The following is a 19,209-nucleotide window of genomic DNA, read 5'->3' as shown; positions in this document are numbered from 1 at the left end:
CACAGAAATGTTTTAGAATATTTTTAAGATATACAAAAATAAATAAATGAAACAATATCACAAATGAAAACACTATTGAGAATTTCATGAAGTTCCTTGGCTTCTATGGAATGATTTATGGTTGAATTATGCTAAAAAAATCATTTTTTATTATGCTTTTTTTAACAAGATAATTATAAAGGTTTGCTTGCCTTTTATAAATGTTGTATTTCTTTTACTTCTTTAGTTGTTTTCATCTTTTTTGAATTCCTATAATTTGGTATTTTCAGTGATTTGTTTAAAAGTTATTTATGGAAAAGGTGAAGTGGTTAGTGTAATGGGTAGAATCTGACTGCTGATACTATTTTGGATAATACTAATTGGATTGTGAGCATGGTGATTAGATTAACTTCTGAAACAAGAAATGGTGTTCTAAAAGTTTCATTTATCTACTAGTTGATGTTCCTAATGTGGACAAAGTTTCAAGCTTTCTGCTAAACTTTCGTAAAATTGGTCTTTCTTACTTAATTCTTATGATTAGGAGAGATTGATTTTGGTGAATTTCATCTCTCTTGGAAAAACTGGTTTTTTTATAGTAAAAGATGAAGAGATTCAATACAAATGTTTTTCTCTGTGTTTTACGTGTTGTTTATGTAAGTAAAAAGAGAGAAACACATTAAAAGAAAAAAAAATATCATATCTCCATGTAATACAATTTTATTTGTGGATTACTTATGAATAAAAATCTATAAATAAATTTTGGTGATAGTAAATGTTATTTATGAATTGATTTGTAGGTAATTTTATATAAATATATTAATAAGTAATTATATATTGATAAATCCGTATATAATTACTTAAATCGAAGAGATTCAATACAAATGTTTTTTTATGTGTTTTACGTGTTGTTCACATTAAAGAAAACCATAGTTTATCAAAATCGTACTTGATACAATTTTATTTGCGGATTACCTATGAATAAAAATCTATAAATAAATTGGTTGTAGTAAATGTTATTTATAGATTGATTTGAAGGTAATTTCATACAAATATATTTATAAAGTAATTATATATAGATAAATTTGTATATAATTATATCTGTATATAATTACTTAACGATTCGAATATAACGTAATTGTTTGTGTTCTCTGATGAAACAACTTGTTTCTTGGAATAACTATATAAATTTGTATATTGATTAAAGTACACATACTACAACAAACATATCTAAGAAATATTCATTAAGCAAATAATGTTAACATACAACAGTATTCATACATAAAAGCTCTAAATTCAAACATTATAAAATAAAAATCTCTAATACTAATAAATAAAATTTAGAGTCGATAAGAACTTAAACATGGTAATAAATAAATTTTGGAGTTCTCTAATACTAGAAACTATGATAAGAACGAGGCGAACTAGGGGATCATTCATCTTGTTGTATTTGATCATTGTTGTGTGACTGGTTTCGTTGTTTAGTATTTAGCGTCTGAAAAATATTTTGTGCAACCGTTGCTGCCAGAGGCAAAAGATATTGAATGATCACACCAATAAAATTCTATAAGGTGTCAAATCTGGTTTGAAATTAGGAATTCATTTGTCAAATTTTTCCTCACTATTTGCCAGTCACGTTTGAAGTTGAATAAACTCCTCTAGATTGCAAGCTAGAAAATGCTTTTGTTTGTTGTAAGTAACTATTAACACAATCATTATGAGAATCGACATGTCCAATCTCGTATACGCGTCCGTTGTACTTTCCACCGACCACCTCTAACTAACATTTTTTCCTTAGTCTTTCCTCCTTAGCATGATATAGGGACTGCATTATGAGACATCAAGAGATGTAATCTCCCTAACTGCTTGAGAAAATCTAGTTTGAAATTCTTCTTTTTAAAATAAGAATGTTTGTGTTAAAATAGTAAATACTTCAGGTGTAAAATGTAATAAAGTTGGTAAAAACTAACATCCACTAGTAAAAAATTGAGTTTTTACAGCGGACATTATGTCATGGTTCACCAGAAACCACAACATAATACTGTGCGGTGACATTTTTGAAAATAAATCGAACTTATAGGCCGCGGTTCAAAGGGGAACCGCGACCTATTCCCCAACGTTTCACGCCATGTCAGCCCTTGCAATAAATTAGCAGGGGAATTTCAGAAGTTGTAGGGGAATAGGTTGCAGTTGTCCTGCGAACCACGACCTATTCCTCTACAACTTCTGACATTCTCCCCTGGTCAGCCTTTGGCCAGCCCCTATAATAAATTGGTAGGAGAATAGGCCGTGGTTGCTCTGAGAACCGCGGCCTATTCCCCTATCAATTTATTGCAGGGGCTGACATGGCAGGGAATGTCAGAAGGTTGCAGTGGGAATAGGTCGAGATTTGCAGGGCAAAAAACTCACGTTCATGTTGTAAAACCAATGAAAAACTCTTAACAAGGGAAGGCATGGGACCCATTTACATTATTTCTAGTAGAACTTGTGAATAACTATTAGTGAACTCTCGAAGGAAATTTATAACATCTTTGTGTTCCTTTTGAAGCTTGGGAAGAATACCACAAGAACACAAAGTTTAATAGTGGAAAGTAAAAACACAACGATACATTTCTAGATTTTTCTACATGACCTTCTACGGAGTGTAATATTCTAACACAAAAGAATCACCTTACTTACAACTCTATATTTGATCTTGTAAATTAGTGATTCTAAATTGGTTTGCATGAGAGAACCTGATGGCAACCCCTAAAGGGACTTCCCATCCAAAGAAGTATCAACTACACTAAGACTATGAAAGGGAAGTTGATTGAGAACCTAATCTTTTCTTTCTAAAATCTTAGCATGATTCTCTTTCACTAAATGCATTTTACTTTGTTTGTAGGTAAGAATAATGAAGCAAAGGAAGAACAAGAGGTTTGCTCACGGCTAGTACTTGCTAAACACATTCTGCACATGGAAAACACCAAGCTAGCCACACTTATGCCATTTTCCATATGCAACAAAGAAGCTGGCCGAGACTCATATGTGGAGCACCATTTCCATGCATTTTTCACGTGATTTTATACCTAGTGCAGCTCATGTTCCACACTTGGCACGTGAAACTCACCTTCCACACTTCATTTCTGCACATGTCCAATTGATAGCTTCCTCTGCACACCTCATAGCTCTTCTTCTTCTTATAAAAGAGGAGCACCACCACTTGTAATCTTTAACTTGAATGAGAATTAGTGTTATGTTGTTGAAATTCTTCCAGCTGCTAAAATCTTCGAGTTCATACCTTGCTTTGCTTTAGCAAAAGCCTCCTCTAGCTCCTTTCCCTCTAGGAAAGTCGTCTGAGCTAGTTTCTTCACTGCATAATCTTCTAAACACCACCAAACCTTTTATCAAACACCTTCTGTGCGATTCATCAACTGCAACCGTTCTCCATTTTTGCTGCCACACCTGACCGAGGAGTTTCTTCCATCTTAGACGTGGAGGTTGCTTCTATCAATTGGTATCAAGAGCCAACATGTTCGCGCGTCTACACGAGAGCTAAGTGTAGTTTTCATTTGTCTTTACATTCTGTCATGTGTTGTTCTTCACATATGTCACTGTTCCATTGTATTTCAATTTTAATTTTGCATTTTCTGTGAATGTTGATCCATTTCACTGTTCTATAGCTCTTATTCATCATTTTAATCGGTGCTTTTGAGTTGTTTGAGTCAATTCTACCTTTCACTTTAATTTCAGTTTCTGTTAGTCATGTGCAACAATGTTGCAAAAATTGTTTTCTCTGTTTTACGTATTTGATTCTTTCCGATCTTTGAGGTTTTTCCATATTTCTACCGTTGCTTCCATCCACATGACCTAATGTTTGATGGCTAGATTCATGGATCTTGTGAGCCACGAGATTACCATGTGATTATACCGACGCCATGGATTATGCAGAGGATCAAAAGCGAGAGGACAGGGGAAGTCAGTTGTGATGAATATTTCTTTGTTCTTTGTCTTGAGAGCAACAATCATCTCTCGTTCCCATTGATAATAGTTGTATCGGTAAGAAGCACGACAACAATAATCAGTATTGGATTTTCTCCAGGGTGAAGGTAAAGCGGATTTGAAAGATTTATGATGTGATCTGTAGATTGATTGAAAGAAGAATTTTGACTGTGGGAATGTTAAATAAACTTAAATTCATATAGGGTTAATTAGTAATTTTGGGTGCAGTTTTATTTTTTAAAGTCGGGAATCAGTTGCATCGTGGATCACATTTCAATTATTATTTTAGTTTTCGTTTCACAGTAACAACCTTGGGAAGTTAATGGTTGGTTTTTATTTTGGTAGAAACGGTCTAGATTATTTTAGTTTTTTTTTTCAGTTTTATACTTTTTTGCGTCAGTAGTTTTTATTCTCTCTTGCATCAGTCAATTTTATTCTTATGTAATTTGTTACTTTTGTGACTATATATAGAGCCTATGTTAGTGAATGAAATTAACACACATTAAAGCATTAAAAGTTATATTATTAGTGTGTGGTTTGTTTATTTTTTTAACAAAGTGGTATCAAAGCTTTATGTTTTGAGTACCAAGGAGAGAGAAGAAAAAGTGAGAAAGAATGAAACATTGTGAGGTAAACACCGAGTGTGCTTAAGTGTCTTGAGAAAAGGGAGAGATGGCTAAAGTAATCAATGGAATGGTTGTGCCACATTTGTCACAGAAAACCAATTATGATAATTGGTGTTTGTAGATGAAGGTTCTGTTGGGATCCCAAGATGTATGGGATATAATAGAGAACGAGTATCAAGAACCCGTGGAGAATGAAATCCAGATGGTGGAACAAATTACCATATTGAAAAAGGCACGAGTGAGAGATAAAACAACCTTGTACTTCTTATACAATGCGTTGGACTTGATAGGCTTCGAGAAGATAGTAAATGTGACATCTTCAAAAGAGGCATGGGAGATTCCGAAAGTGACATACAAAGGAGACAATCATATCAGACAAGTACGACTACAAGGTCTTTGAGGTTAGTTCGAATGTTTGAAGATGGAGAACAAATATATGGTGGCCGAGTATATAGCTCAGGTAGTAAAGGTAGCAAATCAACTCGACAAGAATAGTAAATGCCAACTAGCCAGATTATGGAGAAAATCTTGAGATCACTAACAATTAATTTTGATAGCATCGTTTGGCCCATAGAAGAGTTGAAGGATTTGTTAGTTCTCTCGGTGGAAGAAATTTCTAGGTCGTTGGAAGCCCACAAACAAAGGAGGAGAAAGATGTTGGAACCCTTAGATCAAACACTACATGCACAAGTTGAATTGAACGTAAGTAGGAATACTCAAGGCTAAAGTTCTAGAGGTAGAGGTCGTAACAGTAGAGGCCGAGGAGGTCGTGAAGGCTGAGGAGGTCGTAGAGGTTGAGGAGATCATGGTCAGGATGTTGTTGAATTCGACATAGATCAAACCGGACATCAGAATCGGTGTGGCCATGGTCAAGGAAGAGGTCGTGGGGTACAATATAAATCAGGTGTGGAATGCTTCAAGTGTGGCAAACATGATCATTATGCAAACAAATGTAAATCAAGGAGTTGTTACAATTGTGGTAAGATTGGCCACATAGCAAAGTTTTGCTATGCTGAAAAAAAGAAAGAGAAGAAGATGAAGAAGAGAAAGGGATACTTTTATTGTCAAAAGTGTGATCAATTGGCTACTAGAAAGGAGATCTGAGCTCAAGCCATTTCGCATCGAGCAGGTGGAGGCTGGGGTACTTGAGTTTGAGCAAGAGACAACCGAGATGCTAAGTGTCAAGTTGTCAAAAAGCTCGATAATGCTGATGAAGAGCTCAGAAATAAAAAAGGAGAGTTCAGAGTTGGATGTGAAGGATTTAGATGTAGAGTCATGCTTGAAATCAAATGTTAAGAAGATTCCTACCAAATCAGTTTGGTATCTAGGCATTGGGGCAAACAATCATATGTGTGGAGGTGATGTTTTCTTTGATGAACTCACCAAGGTGGACATCAGTTTCATGTCTTTTGGAGATGATTCCAAGTGGCTGTGAAAGGGTATGGAATAATTAGACACATAAAATGATGGACAAGTTGGAGAAATTAAGGACGTTTACTATATTTCGAAGCTAAAAAATAACATTTTAAGCATGGATCAACTGATAGAGAAAGGAAACTCAGTTCTAATGAAAGATCGAGTATTATACTTGAAAGACAAGCATGGTCGTCTTGCAGCGCGGGTAGAAATAAAGAAAAACGAGATGTATAAACTAGAGTTGAAGATCTTACAAAAGAATTGCTTAAAGCTAAACATAAAAGATGTGGCACTTTCGGTTTGGACACCTTAACTTTGGAAGCTTGGTTGAGTTATGAAAGGGGGAGTTAGTACTCCGACTATCTGGTGTAGAGTTTGAGAAGAAATTATGTGAAGAATGAGTACTCGGGAAACACTCTAAAACTAAGTTTCCAAACTCGGCTATGTATAGGTGAAAAGAACAACTCGATCTTATTCACACCAACCTTTGTGGACCAATTTCTCTAAGCTCCTTCAACGGTAAGAGGTATTTCATCTCCTTTATAGATGATTTCTCTAAAAAAGCTTGGGTATACTTCTTACAGGAAAAGTCAGGAGCATTGGAGGCATTTTAGATGTTCAAGCTTATGGTGGAAAAAGGAAGCAAATAAGTAGATTAAAGTAGTACGATCAGACAGGGGAAGTGAATTCACATCAACAAATTTTAAAGAATATTGTGAAGAGCATGGGATAAGGCAGTTTCTTACAACTCCATATTCACCACAACAAAACGGTGTGCCTGAGAGAAAGAATCAGACCATCCTTGATATGGTTCAAACCATGCTTAAAGGGAAGAATATGTCAAAGAAGTTATGGGTAGAGGCTATACAATGTGCAGTATATGTGCAAAATAGGTGCTCACATTCGAAGCTGGACAAAATGACACCACAGGAAACATGGAGTGGGAGAAAACCGAGTGTCAAGCATTTCATAATATTTGGAAGCATGACTTATGGACATGTACCAAATCAACTTAGAACAAAGCTTGATGACAAAAAAAAAAGGTATGTGTTTATTGGTTATGGTGAACAAACAAAAGCCTACAAGCTGTACAATCTAGTTTTAGGCAATGTTATAGTAAGTCAAGATGTGTAAGTGGATGAACAAAATGAGTGGAGTTAGACTGACTTGAAGGAAAAGCCTTCATAAAACATTGTTTCTAGGGGAGAGAACTCGATAGTAACAAATATGAGCTCGATTGACAGAAGTGGGCGACCAAAGATTACAATTGAAGAGGATGAGCATAATGAAGAGGAAGATGAACCCATATGACCAAAAATTTGGAGTTTAAATGAATTTATAAATCCACTAATGAGGTACATGTAGTATGTCTCTTAGTAGGTGTAGAAAATGTTAAATTTGAAGAAGTTGTATTTGATGAAAAAACAATAGATGAAGAAATCAAATCAATTGAAAAAAATGAAACGTGGGAGCTGAGAAATCTACCCATAGGTGCCTGACCATTTGGTGTAAAGTGGGTATACAAGAAGAAAACTAATGCAGAAGAAGAGGTCGAGCGCTATAAAGCCTGACATATGGTGAAGGGATACAAACTGAAAAAAAAGAATTGACTATGATGAAGTATTCACTTTAGTAACAAGGATAGAGGCAACTTGACTACTATTCTCACTAGCAGCTCAACAAGGATGGAAGAATCAGTTGATTGACGTGAAGTCTGCATTTTGAATAGGTTTCTTGAAGAAGAAGTCTATGTAGACCAACTAATGGAAGCGCCTGAAAAGAAGATGAACTGGAGTTATGCAGATGCCATTCGAACTCCTCAACTTCCTCCAAGAGTGAAATACGCTGCGGAATGATATGAAATCTCTAGATTGAGAGAGAATTCAGAAGAGATTCTAGGAAACCCTAGGAAAGGGGGAAAACATAAAATGAACTGATTAAACGGTTCAAAAGCTTGAATGATCGGTGGAAAGTGAAGGTCAAAGGGAGAAGAGATGTTTAACGAGATAAAATGGAAGAACAATTGGTGAAGATGACTCTAATCGGTAAGAAGATGGATTTGTGAAGATAATGGTTGACGATGTGGTGAGACGCTCTCGAGCGAGAAAATGGCTCGCGAGAGTGCATTGAGCGAAGAAGGAAATGAGGCGTGGTTTTTTATGCATGAGATGAGAAACCAAATGATGTGGAAACACGTGCATATGATATGGCAGTAAGGAGTTGTTGCGCTGATGTGTGCTACATGTGGCGGCAAAGGAATGATCGACGTTGATGAGGAGAGAGAAACACAAATGGAAAAATGGAATATGAGAAACGGAGGAGCGTGCTTGGAAGGTGGCTAGAGGCGGATCTCTTGGATTCTCTAGGTTGACTTTCAAGAGAGAATTTTATCTGGAGTTTCTCATAGAAATCAAATTCTCATTATGTTCAAAAGTAATTGATACAATGGTGGAGATGGGTATTTATAAGGCCCATGCTCCTTACAAGCTAATATTATAACATATAAAAAATGTAAAAGTACAAAAAGATGAAGGGTTTTTAGGCGGTATTCCATCATTCCCTCCCTCTAAAAAAAGATTTGTCCTCAAATCTTGGTAGTTGCCTTATGAAGACTTATGAAGACGCTCCATAATAGGAGTAGGGCCATCTTGCAGTGGCCTTATTCCTTTATTCCTATAGAACCGCTTGACTTCCTCCTGGATCAAACATGAATCTATAATACACATCAAATATATCTGCGATTAATATCAATCCAAGAAAGAAAGTTTCTAAAATAATAACTTTAGAATAAGGACTTCTTATAGTTTGTTTTGAAGTTTCAAGAATGTTTAGAAGTCCAAAGTCAAAAGTTATTTTGCTTTTCTCTTGAGTTATTTGTCTCCATAAAGGTAACAATAACTTAAGATTGTCATAATTTGAAAAGTTTTGCATAAAGTATGAAATGACAATTGATCTGAAAGGCTCTCTAGCCTTGAACTACTAAGGGAAATTTCCCTTCCAAACCTTTTCATTTTGAGTGTTTTAATCCTTCAAAAGTAGTCTTGATTTGGTGAGCTTTGTGTCATCACCAACCTCTCGGTTATATGAGAAGAGGTGAAGAAAATAAGGTGCTAAGATTGAAGAAGGCGTTGTATGGTCTGAAGTAGGCTCTTTGTGTCTAAAATGAAAGAATTGATACCTATTTCCAGAAAAATGGTTATGAGCAATGTTCGTATGAATACACTCTATACATAAGGAAGCATAAAGCAGTATGTTGTTTGTTGCTCTATATGTAGATGAATTGATTTTTATGGGAAGTAAAGTTGAGCTAGTTGAAGAATTTAAAGAAATGATGAAGAGGGAGTTTGAAATTACTGATCTAGGCATCATGAGATATTTTTTGGGTTTGGAGGTGAACCAAACCTCAGAAGGAATTTTTGTGTCTCAAAAGAGGTATGCTAAAGAGATATACTGAAAAAGACAAAGATGATGAAATTCAACCTAGTTTCCACTCCAATGGAACCTGACACAAAGTTATCAAAAAATGGAGAAAGGGATCGTGTTGATGCAAGCAGATATGGAAGCTTGATTAGAGTCTCAGGTAATTAACAAACATAAGGTCATACCTTATACTCAGCGTGGGAGTCACAAGCCATTTTATGGAGGAGCCAATGTATTCTCATTAGAAAGCATTAAAGCGGATACTAAGCTACGTAAAGGAAATTATGTCTTTCGGATTATGGTATACTAAGTCAGACAACTATCGGCTTAGTGGATATTCAGATAGCGACTGGTGTGGAGATGTGGATGATTTGAAGAGCACAATGAGCTATGTCATATTTATGGGAGATACAACATTTACTTGGTTCTCAAAGAACAACCTATTGTTAAATTATCTATGTGTGAGGCTGAGTATGTGGCAACATCTTGGAGTGTCTGACATGCAATATGACTGAGAAACCATATATGAATTTGGAAATAATGAAAAATGAAAAAGTAGTCCGAGTGGACAATAGATAAGTAATTGGGTTGGCAAAATCCAGTCAACCACGAGAGGAGTAAGCATACTTATATCCATTTTTATTTCATCCAGAAAAAGGTGAAAGAAAGAAGCATGGAACTTAAATACGTAAAAAGCAAAATAAAAATAACTGATATATTTACAAAATTATTATCTGTTGTATCATTTCAAAAATTAAAAAAGTTGATTGAAATGAAAGAAAATAGAATTTAAGTTTACGGGAGAGATTTCTTAAATAAATTTAAATTGATAAATGATTAATTAATAATTTATGGTGAAATTTTATTTTCCAAAATTCCGATCAGTTGTATCATGGATCTATTTTATTATTATTTTAGTTTTGTTTCACAATAACCACCTTGTGCAACCAATTGTTGGTTTTTATTTTGGTAGAAACAGTCTAGATTATTTTAATTTTTTTTATTCTTGTTCGTGTCATTAGTTTTTATTCTTGCTTGTGTCAGTCATTTTTATTCTTAGGAAAATGATATTTTAATATCAGTTTTTTGACACCATTTTGACATTATACACGTGTTAAAATGTGGTTGGACGATTTCAAATTAAAAAAGAAAACTTTGATTTTTTCCTTCCAAATATGTCTTTGTCTTAACTTTTTTTTAATTTGAAATCGTCCAACCACATTTTGACACGTGTGCAGTGTCAAAATGGTGTCAAAAATTGGTGTTAAAATATCATTTTCCTTATTCTTATGTAATTTGTTACTTTTGTTACTGTATATAGAGCTGGAAAATGATATTTTAACACTATTTTTTGACACTATTTTGACACTGTACACGTGTCAAAATGTGATTGGACGATTTCAAATTAAAAAAGTTGGGATAGGGGTATGTTTGGAAGAAAAAAACCAAAGTTTATTTTTTAATTTGAAATCGTCCAACCACATTTTGACACGTGTGCAGTGTTAAAATGGTGTCAAAAAATGATGTTAAAATTTTATTTTCCTATAGAGCTCATGTCAATGAATGACATTAACACACATTGAAGCATAGAGTTATATATGATTAGTGTGCGCTTTGTTTATTTTTATACCGGGGAAATCATGGTTGGTCGATCAAGGATGAAAAAACACACAAAAAGACGCGAAGAATGTACCTTCTAATACCATGTTAGTGATATGAAAACATACTTTAGAGAAAGACAAAAAGCAAGAATCTTTGAGATGGAAAACATCAACTCATTTGATATAAAAGGATTATACACAAGAAGGAAATTTACAACTAAAATAGAAAACAAAACGGTTTTAACAAAAGCTTTTTTACAAAGTTGTTAAGCTAGAGGAGAGATATGTGTACAACACTAATAAAAGAAAACTTATTAATTTATTAATTGAATAAAATAGTTTATTCATACAATAATGATACAAGTATACAATAATATAGACCAACATCATATACTTTATATAATGTTTAATTTCAATACATTCTTAGTATTATATATCATTTTTTATATTCAAATATTTTTGTAATCTCGTTTTTGTTTTTTAACTGTAGGTGAGAATAAGTGTTCATTAATTGTTTCTGATATTCATTAAAGTTTCACAAAAATCTAATTTTGTGAAGGGAGGACTGCACATCTATCTCATCACCCCCATTTGCTTCCAATGATTCTTTATAGGTCATCCCATGGTATCTTTGTGGATGTTCTTCATCAACAAAATCTACGCCCGGGCTGATGAATTTCTCCAACTGAGGTCCATGAAGGGTGACCACAGAGATCCTTGGCACCTTATTTTTCTTGACAATAACTCGATGGATGTGACTCTTATACTTTCCATTGGTTAAGACCTAAGTCAAGGTTGAAAAAGTTAACACAAGAGCTTCTTGAACTAACCCAAAATGACTTAAACTAAATTAAGTTAAAGTACCTCAAGATGATCACCAAGTTGGATGAGTATGGCATGATGGGGTATATAAACATTGATCCACTTTCCTTGATGGGATAGTATTTGGAGTCCACCATCTACATCTTGCACTAGGGTTACCACAAAACCAGGGTCAGTGTGTTCAGGGATACCAATCTCTCCCTTTGACCTAAAATTTGGTGGATAAAGATTCATAGCCATCACATCAAACCCTGACTTCAGGTTGAACTCCTTCTCTATGTAGTCTTCTTCAAACCCTAATGTTCTGGACACTGATCTTCCCAACCCTGCTACTATATTCCTCATTTCTTTGTGATATTCTTCTAAAATTTTTCTGATAAAATATGAAACATCACAAGTATTATCAAATATATTATACAGAAATACTATGAACAAAGTAAATATCATGGTTCATTTTATAAATTTATACCTAATTCCTGATGGATTAGAAGGAGCATGGAACTGGGGATGTGCGATAACTTTGAGATATTCCCTATTTTCTCCAGCAGACGAGTTTACGTCCCATCGAATTTTATCAGATGGACCACTTTTGCAGAAGACCCTTCTTTCATGTATGGTTTTTGGATCAAAGAAATCAGAAAACCCCTTTAGAGTAGCGTCCAACACTTCATCTGGGATGGTGTGGTTTACCAACTGCATGATGCATATACGAAGAAATAATCATATATATGATGAAACATGTTATACACATGAAACATTTGAGGTGTAATGATAACTTTGAAAGAGAAAAGGATTCATGCATAGCGTATATATACATATATATATATATATATATATATATATATATATATATATATATATTTTAAGTATGCAAGGGATGGTGAAAGATTTTACATAGAAAAAGCCATATTCTTGACATGCTTGGCGAAGGTTTTCTAGGGCAAGAAATCGTTGAACAGGGTTATCAGAAAATAGTAGAGAGTAATCAACCGTGGGTATGTTATGATCCGAAGCAGAAAAAAGATCTGCACTGTGCTGAGAAGAAGTAATGTTCTCAACTGGGGGGACATTCAATTTAGGTTGAGTTGATGTTATTTCAGCCATGGAAATTATTGAAAGCTTTTCTATAACGCTTAACTAATATACCTCTCAATTTGCCATATATGCACCATTTATATGGTGTGCATCCAGGGTTTTAAATTATTCTTATATGACCATTTACCATTTCAAAGTGTTTTCTTATGCTAGTTGTATTATCACATATGTCTGAACAACTTTTTCGTGATGTAATAGTGCAAGAAGGCATTTAATAATGTTTTCTTATACCGTATAACGCGTATTTCTCATGTATCCTAATATGTATCCTAAGATTATTTATTCAAATGATGTTAGATAGAAACGACAAACTAATGTTAAGTAGGAAGAATAAAGAAGAAATCACCATGTGCGTCCAGTGAGCTCATGCGTTTATACAATGAATCAAATAGCGTAGAGCAGTTTATAAAAAATAAGAAGTTCGTTAAGAAATAAAGTAATCAATTTTTAAGTTCTGAAGCTGATGAACTGTACAAGTTGGTCATTAATAATGATTAGCATTTTCTCAAAGATGGTTTTATTCTTCTCACTTGATTTTTTTTAATCAGTAAATTTGACATATTGCAGCAGCTCAAAATATATAAAAGAAAGTACAAAACAGATAACAGGAATAAGTCGATACTCATGAAAATAAAATGAAGAAAACCTAAAGATTCTATCTCTCATGTGCTATATGACGAAGGGAGGATAATCAGGAAAAAAAAAAAACCTTCAACTTATTTATCCTAAAATACATGAAATTATCGACGGTCGAAATATATCAAAAATGTTCAAAATCCATTGATAATGATATTTTTCCGACGGATTACCGACGGTCATAATTTTGTCGGTAATAACATTGTCGGTAAAATTTAACGAAGAAAAAATCTGTCAGTAATTGTCATATAACCCGTCAGTAATTACCAAAAGAAAATCTGTCGATAATTATCGAAGGAAATATCCGTCGGTAATTATCGAAGGAAATATCCGTCGATAATTATCGAAGAAAAAATCCGTCGGTAAATATCTTGATCTGGTTCATCTTCTTCCTCTTTCCCCTTCTTCTTTTTCCTCAAATTTCAAATTTTTTTTATCAAACTTTCTTCATTCCTAAATCAAAAGAACAATTCAATTCATTCCAAAACCAAAATCAAATATTAGTGTCAACTTGACTAATGTTAAATTGTTTTAATTAAAAGGGTTAAATATGTTTTTAGTCCCTAAAATATCAGTGATTTTTGGTTTTAGTCCCTAAAGTATCAGTGATTTTTGGTTTTAGTCCCTACTCAGAACATTGATGCCTTTTAATCCTCTTAATATTGAAATCACTACTACAAAAAAGCCTTTTTAAGTCTGTTATTTCGGGATTTTTAAGTTTGTTTTACAACAGACTTAGATTCGGTAGACGTAAATTTTAAGTCTGTTGTTGACCAACAGACTTAAATTTTAAGTCTGTTGTAGACCAATAGACTTAAATCTTTATACAATTATAAAAGAAATAATAATGAATTTAAATTTATTGTGACGAGATTAAATTTAATACTTTTTAATTTTATTTATTTAATCATTAAACCAAAAATGACAAAAATCAAATTATCTAATAAATTAACCCAAAATCACAATTAAGCTTGAAATAAAAAATAGTAAACATATGAAAATTTTCGAAACGATATATTTTAACATTACATTTCAATTTTTAATATAAATTTATTTGAATAAATACTTTTAAAGGTACTTAAATTAATCTTCACGTTGGAGGAGATAACCAGCTTTTGCCTTGGAATCCTTGCTTTTCTTCAACCTGCAAGTCAAATTTCAAACATGTTCAGCATGCCAATACATAACCATGGAACATGCCCCTATTCTATAAAGTATATTGCTAATGAGCACCTTAAGTCAAGTCTACATCAACACATTCATGCTGAAATTACACTCTACTATTGTGAGGTCAACATTGTTATTAAATACTGAAAGTTAAGCTACATGGACCAAAAACTGCATAGTAAATATAAAGGATCAAATCTGAAAAGAATGAGGGACTAAATTCGCAAAATGAAGAGATGGAAATGAGATCGAAAATGCAAATAAGGCTGAATAATTCAACTTAGGTAAAATTGTAAGCATTGAATATTCGATATGACAAATGCTACAATTTTTTCATAACATTTTCTAGTTTTATATCAAACAGTACCTTAGAGCAACTATTACTTTTCTAATGTTTGTTTTCTAGAAGTGAAATGTACCTTTGCTTGCTAAGGAATGCTCAAGACACCATGTCAGAAGTTCTTCACCACAGACACTCCTTCATAAAGGGGAGCACTGATTCCATCTTCGCCAACGCTCTCCAATTTTCCACGCACAATAAAAACCATCTTCTCTACCAAACCACCATCATACAAAATTTTGCTGCCTCAAATATATGTTTTCTGCCTTAGCCTCTCACATATGGCATTCAATATATGCTCATCCAATAAGGTAAAAATTCGATCCTGCAGCATATAAAACACAATGTAAGATNCATTTAAGTTTGAAGTGTGGACAATGCACAAAATCACGTTATCTTGTAATAAAACTCAACTGATTTAGCATAATGGGAACAACAAGGATCAAATTCTAGATCTCATGAACATAAGGTTATATCACTTGCAAAATCTATATAACCGGTGAATTGATGACAAGGAAACTACTCTATAAATTTCTTAATAAATGTGAAGAGATGACGTATAATTTCCCTTTGGAGGTCTTCTGGAAAATTCTCCAGGAGCATTTCTTCATTCACCCCCTTGTTGCAGCCTAGTTATATCATTCAGCCTGTNGCACTCTCCTACATGCCATCAAAAACATATTATATATAAATATAAATCTATATACCTTTGAAAGATATTCCATTTGCTTGATTTCCTTTATGTATCAGACAAAAGAGCCATTACAATGCTGATTTGTTGTCGCTACTCTATCGCCGCAAGTGGTCATCGCCGGCTAGAGGAGAGAAGACAAACTGTCGTTTAGAGGTAAGAAAAACATGAGTCGTTGCAGATCGTTAGCCGCACCCACTTGTGCCTCCATTGACGCTACTAGTGCGACCACCATCAACCACCACGGAAACCCTAAAGCAAGAATTAGAAACCCAAACCCCCAATTCGAAACCCTAACCCCCAAAACGCACCAACATTTTGCAGATGAACATCAAGAACACACAAAATTCAGAATATCATAATCCCCAATCCCAAAATCGCAACTTCAAAAGCAATTTCTTAAACGCTAGAACACGAAAGTTGGTTGGCACTATTCCGTCAACGCATCGGTGCCGATGAGCCGCCAAAGGTCGTCATTGCCGACTGGATGAGAGATTGAGAAGCAAATTATTGGTGTAGAGATGGGAAGGGAGAGAAATTGCTACGTGACAGCTTTAGAAGAAGAGAAATGGGAGGGTTTAGCGAAATGAGAGCTTGAGAGGATGAGTAATTGTAAACCGTGTAAAAATTTAAGTCTGGAAAATAAAGTTTAAGTCTGTTATCGTGGTAAGAGACTTAAAATAGTTTCTTTTATTTACAAAATTACCACCACATATTTTGTAAATATAAATTTAAGTCTTTTATCAGAGTAACAGACTTAAAATAACATCTTTTATTTACAAAATTGCCACCGCATACTTTTTCAGTCTAATATTTTTTTATCATACTTAAATGAATAGACTTAAAAACCTTTTTTGGTACTAGTGAATATGTAACTTTAGTCGTTAAAAATTGGATGGCGTCAAGTTTTTGTTGAAGTGGCTAAGAGTACTACCATGTATTGAAGTGGCTAACAGTTGTTAATAACTTTTGGTTGTTGCCTCCATCGGAACCCTTACTCTCCCATATGTCCACCGCCAAATTGCGCAACTTATGTCGTCGTGGCGGCAGTGACACCGAAGCCAACGACGAAGATGGTGATTCCTCCATCCTCTCATCCAGACCCCCTTCGTCCGCCAAACCCAAGAAGCCTCATGTCCCCAAACTCCTTAGCTTTGCCGACAACAAAGATAACGAAAATCCTCGTCCACGATCTGCAAAACCTCAACGTTCCACGAAACCCTCTTCTGCTCACAAAATCACAACTCATAAAGACCGAATAACATCTTCTTCCCCTTTGGTTCCTTCCAGTGTCCAACCCCAAGCTGGAACCTAGGGAAACATATCCCCTAGATGTCCCACCAGCATTCCACTTCAACGAAAGACACCTACACAGAATTATTATACCCTCCTGGTACTACTCAAATCCCTCAAATTTATCTTACGATCCTGATACAATCTGAGGGATACACCAAGTTCACCAAATATGCTTATAAGCAATCTCTCAATAAATCAAGACCAAAGGAGAGTAGGAAAAAGTGAATGAAACAATTTCAAGGGCGTGCATGTAGTATTTCATCCAGTTACCAAAACTTATTCAATATCGTATAGCTAAGTAGAGAATATTTAAATGTACATATTATAACTAAGAATAACAAAACAAACAGTTAAATTATAAAAAAAAAGAGTATGTATTCCTCACTTGAGATCTACGAGCTTCAAATTATGGTTTAACTAAAGTCACTAATGCTGTATTTTCCTTCATGACATTGACCACAACAGACATGACCTATTAAAAGAATCCAAGAACATTTAGTGGATCAAGAAGGCTAATAATAATACCCTTAGTTCCTAGTTCAGTGAAAATCATCTAATGTGGTTCCCTTATCCTTCTCAGTTTGCTTACAAAGGATGAACAACCTTTTAATCAAGAGAAACAGGAAGCAAGATTATGATTGTAAACTTTCATTTTCATTTCAACTGAAATAGGAATATAGGATCATGTTTAACCTGATTTCAGGGCTTACCAAGAGAATAGAGATGAACGAGAGATCTAAAGTCACCAAATCAATATTTTGTGGGAGTTCAGTAAGATACCTTAAATTTGTCCATTCTATCACTGATACACGTCATCAAATCACTCCTGATTGCCAAAATAAATATGCACATACATCTAAGTGTACTGAGTAAACGAATGATAGGTAGCACGAAAAAGAAAGAGAAAAGAAAGAAGGTTCTGAAATACATTAGTTGCATTGCAGTACCTTGTTTTTGAGTTGTAATACATTTTACCTGAAGTTTTAAATAGGTTCAGACTTTATTCTACTCTAATTTGATAACTTTTACCAGGCAGAAGTTCAATTAAAAATATTATTTTAGGCACAGAATACCAGCATACAGATCAACTTATGTAAGATCCTAGAACGTCATTCAGATAAAACTATAAGGATATTTCAACTTATGTTAGCTCTCAGTGAAAACCTTAGCAAATGATATTACTACCACATGCTCATACAATCTAGCATTGCAAATTTAACATCAAAAGACGAGGCAATGTTGCACATTCGATTATCATGAAATTATATTTACTAAAGAAAATATTAAAAAGAGAGAAGTTAAAAGTAGGGAAGACAACAAATACTCATACACAAGAAAAGAAAAATAAAACAGCAAAGGAACTGGTTCAATCTCTTTTATATGCATAAAATTAATGTCCCTTTTACAGCAGATAACTGCTAAATTTAGTTGGCCCATGATTTATATAGCCCAGGCGAGCTTCAGAAGAACACCCGAACCTTGGTCATTGTCAGCAGCTCTTCTCGACCCGAGCCCAAAGCCCTCGCCGAACCTGTCATCGTCATCAAGGGCCTCGTCAATCCAGTAGCTTCGGAGCCCCAGGGTCGGGAATCGGACTCCGAGGGGGATCATAAAGAGGTTGAAGGAAAATTGGGTGGCTTGGGCCTTCATAATGGGTGGGAAGAAGGGGTTTTTTAAAGAGGTGGAGGAGAGGAGAGTGGGTGTGAGGTTTAAGGAGGAAGAGGAGGATGACGAGGAGAGGAGAAGATTTGGGAGAAGAACAGTTGAGGAAAGGCTTGGGGAAGAGCGATGATCGGGTAAGGTGATGTTAGTAGAGTTGATCGGTCGATCATGCGAATGCACTGGTCGATTACGCAAGTACACTAGAAAGCATCAATGAGCAATTAATAGGAGTAATTACCATATTATATGTAGATATATGACACTTATTAATGATTAGCAGTATATATTGTATGAGATATACTAAATATATGAAATTAATGAGTAATTAATTAGTTATATTGCATAAAAATATATTGTATTGATGGATAGTTAATGGGCTTGACAGTTACAGAGCCTATAAATACAAGGTCAATGATGAGGTAATATCATCTATGTTAGAATTATACTTAGACCTTCTTAAGAAACATACCTGACTTGAGC

At 34.4% G+C, this 19,209-nt stretch overlaps 1 protein-coding gene across 1 annotated transcript; it reads right to left on the bottom strand.

The window, feature by feature from the left end:
• Window positions 1-11,515: 11,515 nt before the first annotated feature.
• LOC106763660 (flavanone 3-dioxygenase 3-like) lies at window positions 11,516-12,962 on the bottom strand. The gene is made up of 4 exons (XM_014647827.2): window positions 12,737-12,962; window positions 12,312-12,535; window positions 11,885-12,215; window positions 11,516-11,804 (listed from the first exon to the last, which is right to left on the bottom strand). Exons 1-4 carry the CDS (start codon window positions 12,944-12,946, stop codon window positions 11,556-11,558), a joined length of 1,014 nt encoding a protein of 337 aa, XP_014503313.1. The 5' UTR covers window positions 12,947-12,962; the 3' UTR covers window positions 11,516-11,555.
• Window positions 12,963-19,209: the final 6,247 nt, after the last annotated feature.

The sequence above is a fragment of the Vigna radiata genome, chromosome 6 (genome assembly GCF_000741045.1).
Source record: "Vigna radiata var. radiata cultivar VC1973A chromosome 6, Vradiata_ver6, whole genome shotgun sequence".
In the NCBI taxonomy this organism is placed as follows: domain Eukaryota; kingdom Viridiplantae; phylum Streptophyta; class Magnoliopsida; order Fabales; family Fabaceae; genus Vigna; species Vigna radiata.
The sequence above is the reverse complement of the archived record's forward strand: the minus strand, read 5'-3'. Positions and strand labels throughout refer to the sequence as shown.